This window comes from Daphnia magna, linkage group LG10, assembly GCF_020631705.1.
Source record: "Daphnia magna isolate NIES linkage group LG10, ASM2063170v1.1, whole genome shotgun sequence".
In the NCBI taxonomy this organism is placed as follows: Eukaryota; Metazoa; Arthropoda; class Branchiopoda; order Diplostraca; family Daphniidae; genus Daphnia; species Daphnia magna.
Window position 1 is genome coordinate 3,662,751 of NC_059191.1, and position 7,350 is coordinate 3,670,100.

General features: G+C 41.5%; 1 protein-coding gene across 1 annotated transcript; it reads right to left on the reverse strand.

Annotated features, from left to right (window-relative positions):
* Positions 1 to 2,467: 2,467 nt before the first annotated feature.
* On the reverse strand, positions 2,468 to 3,254 carry LOC123477099. The gene is given in 1 exon segment (XM_045180478.1): positions 2,468 to 3,254. A coding segment is annotated over 1 exon segment (768 nt). The 3' UTR covers positions 2,468 to 2,486.
* Positions 3,255 to 7,350: the final 4,096 nt, after the last annotated feature.

Genomic DNA, 7,350 nt, shown 5'->3' on the forward strand with positions numbered 1-7,350 from the left:
TTTGCCAACGACGGCCCAACCGAAGCAAGTCTGGGGCGCTGTAGGGCCATCTTCACCTTCGATCGGTAAGGCGACTCGGAGCGTTTGATGAGCGGACGGAAAATCCATTCCGGTTAAAACTTCGACTTTGGACGAATCAATACTAGGAAGGTCGAAGCCGGACAAGTGTTCCCAATTAGTTTTAATACTGGGCCAATCAATTTTACGCAGAGACAGAGTTATCTTTGGGACGACAAAGAGGTTGGACGCCTCCTAGGTTTGTTTGCCATCCAGTGAGCTATGTTTGAACGTTACTACATTGGATTCGATTAAAAGCGAGTCGCCGAACGAGCCGAAGCGAACGAGCAAGGGCAGGCCTTTCAGATTTAGCGAGTTTGCCAAGTTACGTGTTACAAGGGTTGCTTCGCTACCCGAATCAAGGACAGCATAGGTTGTGCCTACCGAGTCGAATCTTTCAACCAGCAGTTTAACAATAGCCAATAAAACTGGTCACTATGAAAACAGGTATCAATGAATTTAACGAGAAGTACGTGATACTTGTTACCTTTATTGGTTGATGCTTCTGATCCGATGGTTGAAACTGCCGATCAGCTCCATGTAGTAAGGAATGGTGGGGGCTGCCACATTCTTTGCAACCAGCGTTTTGTCTTCGGCCTTTTCGGGTGATATTGCCGCGAATTAGACATTTGAAGCAGTGGTTGTTGGAGGCGCATAATGTGGCGCGAGCGTTGTCAACCATCCGTTTGAAAACGTTACACTCCTCGAGCCTGTGGCCTGGATTCTCCTTGCAGGCAGGACACTCAGGGAAGACTGTTACATCCAATAACGATTGTGCAAGGACAGTGTAGTTGCTGCTGCCCGATTGATTTTGATTGCTGTTGTTTCTATTCGTCGAACTGGGAGCGGGTGGTTTTGCTGCGTTCGCACAGCCCGTCGAAGAGAGTTTGGCACCACGAAGCTCGTCCGCACCAACGATTGCGTCGATCCAGCTGTCAAAATTCTTTAGGGATGGAACTCGTCTCAATTCATAGGCATACTTGCAACAATCAGCTTGAAGATTAATCGGTAGCTTGACGTGGAGGGAGCCAACTACCGTGGACTAAGTGAACATATCGATGTGTTCAGGGCCTACACTCGAAACGGCGTCATGTACGGCAGTAGCCATGTGGAAAAGGGAATGAAAATCACCTTTCTTGAAAGGTAGAAGCTGTAGGAGGTACTGATTATGCGTTTGAATAATCAAGGCTGAGTCTCCGTATTTGCTTTGGAGCTGAGCCTACAATAATTCGAATGAATGGCAGCCAGTGATGATATGCGCCATTCTTCGTTGGATACTCTCTAGCAGAGTTTTTTGGAGCGAAAGCAGTTTCACTGACTCCGCTAAGTCTGTGTCGGCTAGAGTGGCTTTAATACCAGCCGCATATTTCGGCCATCTACGGGGATCACCGTCAAACTTAGGTACTACCAGCCTTGGTTCGCGATAGGATGAAATATGATGACGTGGCGCAACAGGAACTTGATGAATCACATCGCCGATGTTGGGGTTTGTTGGCACGAATGCCTTAGGACCCGTACGAAACGTCAAGCTTTGGGTTTTGCGTACCTAAACTGTTAGCTTCACCAAAGCTTCCCCCGTGCTAGCCTACCGATATCAAGCTTGCCGTATGCAACGGTATGCTTGAGTTCGGAAACCTAACAAAGCTCTTGCCTCTTCAAGCTGCACCCGCACTTGCTTGCAGTTGTCAAGCTTATCGTTTACAGAATAACTTGAGTTTGGTTAGCTAAAAAACTCTTACTTTATTCAAGCTTCCCCCGCGCTATAATATAGCTTACAGCTAGGTGTCAAGCTTGGCGCATGAAAGGGTTAGCTTGGATTTTGTGGGCTGCTAGTATAGTATAATAATATTATTAAATAATCTGCGAATTTCAGTTAGAATTATTTATTATGAATGTTAGGTTATATTTCTTAAGCTAGTTTTTTAGGAAATCAATCATCTATTAAAATATTATTTGTCTTAACGATCCGTAATAAGAAAAAAAAATAATTTATTTTAATAAAACAAGTTTTAAAAATAACAGAAGATAGCTCTTTGATATTCCCATTAATTATAGCTTGTAAGTTATAACAATAAAAAGTAAAAAGTAAGATATTCATGCGGAATGTTTTATTGAGAAGATGATATAAGTTTTGTATTGGATAGACTACTGCTGATTATCAGTTTAAAATTCTTATATATTGTAGAAGCCTAATGGGTGATTGGAAGAGCCGTGACTGCGACGCGGGACACTCGGGTTGGATCCAGTTCCAGGAGTTTCTTTTTTGAAGTTGACAGATACAAGCTCACGCGGCGCTGGCTGACTTAGCTTGAATAACCCAAGTCTGATGCTAGCTGAAAAATCTTAGATTGGATCGGATCAAATCTAGCTTGTCTCGTGGAAGCTTACACTACTATGGGAGCCTGCCGTACGAAGCTTGCGTCCAGCTTCTATCTAGCTAACCGTCGCGTACGGGGAAGATTGTTCTGATAAGTTTGAAATGGAGACGAAGTTAAAAGGTAATCTTCGAACGCTACGGCTCCGAGGCCCGCAAGAAGTTGCAATTCGCGACGGATTCGCATCATTAGATCCTATTATTCGCGTTCGTTTTTTGTGGCCAAATCTTTGACTTCTAGTACTTGCTGAATCTTTTTCTGAACCAACAAGAACTCGAGATCAAGCTTTCGTTTTTTCGCGGCCGTTAGTTGAGCAGTAGCGTCAAATTCTTCATCAGGTACGTTTAGATGGCTGGTGTTATCTTTGGGTTCAGGCTGTTGAATGGCACCTGAGGAATCGTAAGGCTGAATGGTATTGCTGAGCGATTCCGTTTGGTCGTCGCGTGGATTAGAACGATTAGGTTCATGGCCGCTGTTGCATACATTCCATCCCTGACGACCAACCCTCACTTGACGGACGTGATTGATTGGTTCGACACAAGTGTTATGCAGTTGCTGGATCCTTTTCAAGTACGCTTGGGCGGCCTCCTGTTCTTCAGCTTCAAGGTTAGCAGCGGCCACGAAACGCTCGTGTATATCGACGAGCTCATTGAAGGCATCAGTTAGCGTTGGGATGAAGGCGTCGAGGTCAGCACGAGACGCGGCGTTGACTATTAAAGTTCGGGCTCGCTTTACGGTGTTGGTGGGTTTGCGCTTTGCTGTCGTCCGTGTGGCAAACATGGCCTGAGCATCGACCGTACGACCTTGGCCCTCGTCGGCCATGCTGTGAAATTAGCGAGTATGAAGTGGTATTGGGAGTTCGTCTGATATGATAGTGTAATTTTCGTGTGTCGGCTTAGTTTTTTCGTGTAACAGCCAACGAGTATACGAGTCAATGAATTTGGGGATAAGTGTCAACTATCCGAACTGGCCATCGAATGTTTGCTGGACGCACGTAATTTACGGGAAAAGATTCATTAGCTTGGTCGTAAAGAGTAGTACCGAAAAGAATAGCATTGATGTTTTGTTCGAGAGATAGTAAATTTCGATTAACTGTAGTGCCATAAGTTCGAGTACTTTTAAATTGTTCGAATAGGTAATTGGTAAAAATAACGATTCCAGAAATATTAGTTCGATTGGATTAAAAGTTCGCGTTCGATGCTTACCCCTCATAAACTTGTAAATTAAAGCATGCGTCACTTTGTAATTAAATGCATCTATTACTAGAACATCGTGTAGCAGATTACTCAACTAGAGGTAAATAGTGATATACCTCTATTTCATTAAGCCACCACCACCATTCCTTTTAATGATTTAAGCAAGATTTTTTTTTTTTCAAATTATGAATTCAAGAAAAGGAAAACATAATCGTAGTGGAACTTAAAATGGAATGAATAAGGGAACGCGAAGGTTAGGTAGGAAGAGGCAGAGTTTGAAAAACTTTTCTTTTCTTTCGCGCCCGATCGCAAAAAGGGGAAAATTTGGTTTGTGGGTGGAGATGGGGTTTGAAATAAGCCGCGTGGCGCATGGCTGCTCAAAATGGATTTTTGAAACCGACATTTTTATGCAATTGTTCGATAATTTCACTTAGATTTTTACAAGTTTCGATAACTTACGATTGAGAACTCGGTTGCTAGTAGCAGTATACCATACAGAAGAAAACGGCCACCTGCCGCCAAGTAGAGTGGGGCACACACCTTCTGAGAGATTTTCTTCTGTTTTGCACTTATTGTCACCTGAATTGTTCGTCAAATGGGTTTCGGCACTAATGTGACGGATGGGGAACCCACAGTATTGTTTCACGGAAAGAAAGTAAGATACAGGACGACTTTGGATTGAATACGGGAAAGAGTTTCTATTTTTTGTTGCTCAGCGTAAAAGACAGGACTACATTTCCAAGAATATCGCGGGCAAGTCCCCATTTTTCGTCTGCAATCGCTGCCACGGTGCCGCTTCTCTTTTCCTTTGGCGCTGGTATGCCAGAAGGGTAAATAGAATTAAAAATTCCGAAGTGCCGATGGGTAGCTTAAGTGCTGTTGCCATAGCAACGAGACCACGCATCCTATTGCTCTAGTTACCTATGCAAAATTAACAAAAACTCGTCTGACACTTTGGCAAATATAAGCTATGCCTTGGGGGTTATTTACCCAGCCTTGTCTGGTGGAAGTTATCACCTCGTAGACGGTTGTCTGGTTGCCATAGGGACTCTGCAGTGGTCCAGTTCCCCTTTTTACCATACCATTACATTCGGTCTGTTAGCCTATTTAATTATGCTAAATGACGATAAGGGGCATTTTTCTTTCAATAGGGTGGCCCGATACTTTCGGAACATATCGTTTTCCAACACCCGGGTTACCCACGGATCATCGCCAAAAATTGTCACCCAAGGGCAATCCGGGCAGTCTACTAGTGGCAGGCTGGGCCGGTTTAAATGGCCAAGGGATGTTTGACTAGGAAAGGATAGCGTTTTGCATTGTAGTGCATCAGGTGTCCGCATGGTGCAGCACAGTTGTAGTGAGCGATTCTAGGGTAAGCCTGTAAAAATTTGGTAGGCAAAAAGTGACGTGGGGTGTGGCCTATTTACAGGCGTTTAAAAGAGAGCTTGAATCATCTAATCCATTACTAGGGTTTGGCTCCGCGTAGCTTTTTTGACGATCTGTTTGTTCGTTTTGATTTTTGGTGTGGTTCTTCCAGATCCCAGATCGGCAACCAATGGATAAACAAATCTAAACCGGTAAGAAAAAGGATTCAGATCCTAGAATTGTCCCATGATCCGGGTTCCAAGACACGGTTCTAAGAATCAGTTCCCAAACCTGGATCTAAGAACCATTTGCACCGCTTTTTACACAGTTTTCCTGGACTTCTACCCTGACTTCTACCCAGAAATCTGACCATTGTTCAAATCTTATTTTTCACTTTTGTCGAATAAGAAAAAAACTTTTATGCTAAAATTCAAGCTTTTCTTTCAATAAAACTGACCAATTGCCTTTCTTGGTTTTTAGAATCAAGAATGGAAAAATAGAGTACCGGTTCTCGAATTGACAGTCAACAGTATCAACATTGCCATACCCAAAACATATTTTACCTAATAAATACTCTAATAAAGAAAGTAAAGGAAAAGTATTAAACTCCTATATTAAATATTTCCAATTTTACAAAGGTGCAAAATTGCTTAATGCAGAACCATTAGTAGTTAATTCCATTATGTTGCGCACGTTCACGTGCAATGGGAACGTGACAACAAAGATAAGGGATGGAGAATGAATAAATGAAGATGAAAAATGACTACGGGAAAACGGAACGGCTTTATTTCTTGATTTGGGGGAAAACAATTTGACAAAACGGTGAGGGGGCTTAGTAGAGAAAACTGGGGGCACTTGATTACTTCGTTACTTTAATTACTAATTACGGGGGAGGTAGACGAGATGTCCTCGTCTACGACTTTTACAAATTACACTGAACAAAAGGGGCAAGGGCCTCTTCACACGTAAACACAAATAAGAAGGCCCTTGCCACCTACAATCCTGCCCGTTAGGGCAGCACTGTAAGTGACACATTAATAGTTTTTAAACCACCATCTTTAAAATAGGTGGAAGGTCTAGCAGATCAATACGAAGATCCGCGCATCTGTTTCAAACGGAACAAACCAGATCGCACCAGAATCGGCCATTTTTCTGTTAGGTCACATCTGTTTACTCGATTGCGGCCAATTGTTGCCGAGCTTTCTCAATTACTGCTTTGGCGATGGCCCCGATTAGCCTTAATCGGGTTAACCCTGCCCCGGAGAAGGGGATTATGGTATGTATCGGAGTGCCGTTTCTTTAACCAGGGTAGAGCTGTGAAAAATACGAGGTTAGCCTGATTGCTTCGACGCCATTTTAAAAGATGGCCGCTATTACAGTTTTGGGGATTAAATCGGGACAGGAGGGTAGAATAAACTATAATCAGGGTTGTTATTGAGGCAATTCAGTAAAAAAATTAATGGATTATGTTTTGCATAAATCGATTAATTGCAATCCGGGTTGCAGCCTCGATTACGTACCCTGATTGAAACCGGATTGGATCCCGAGAGAAGTTTATAGGCCTCCAGCGCCACCCCTTGGTATGTTATAAACAGGAAAAACTTGTTTTTAGAGGACTTTTTCTGCCATGTCTGCAATTCCAATGACAACAACTATCTCAGATATTCTAATAAGTTTTTAAAAAGGATTGTGAATAATTTTATAAGTTAGTTTCCCACCCCAATAGTTGAATTAATTTTTTTTCTTATGAATTATGTTGTTGAAGAAAATCATTAATACAAAAATAATCTGCAACTTAACAGAAAAAGTACCAGAGGCCAATTGATGCGAGATATTTTAAAAATTGTTTATTTTTAAAATGGATTTTCCTGAACAACATTCATTTGTATTATAATATTATTATTGCAGAAGAAGTAAACATGATTTTTAAAAAATGTATAACAAAATAAGTAAAATGAATTCCAAGTAAATAAATATAATATAATTAACTTGTAACAAAGCTATCTAACAATATAAAGAATGCATCGGAAAACGAGAGAAATGTAGTTAAACAAAAAGTTTACTCGTGAGACTGGTAAAATCTTCATAAGCCGCCCTGCAAAAACGAACACCGAGGTCGTATTATACGAACTTGTGGTGGTAAGTGGTAGACGTAAGTAATAAAAAAATTATTTTTCAAAAAATTTGCAATAATATTACATAAATAAATAGAAATTTGAGAGAGGAAAAATTCAAGGATTAAAGTTAATTTCTATAAAAATTTAATAAATACAGTACCCACCCAAATTATTGTGCACTTTGTCGTTTTTCGTCCCTTTTTACATTGGCCTCTTATGGCACTACGTCCCCCCCTTTTT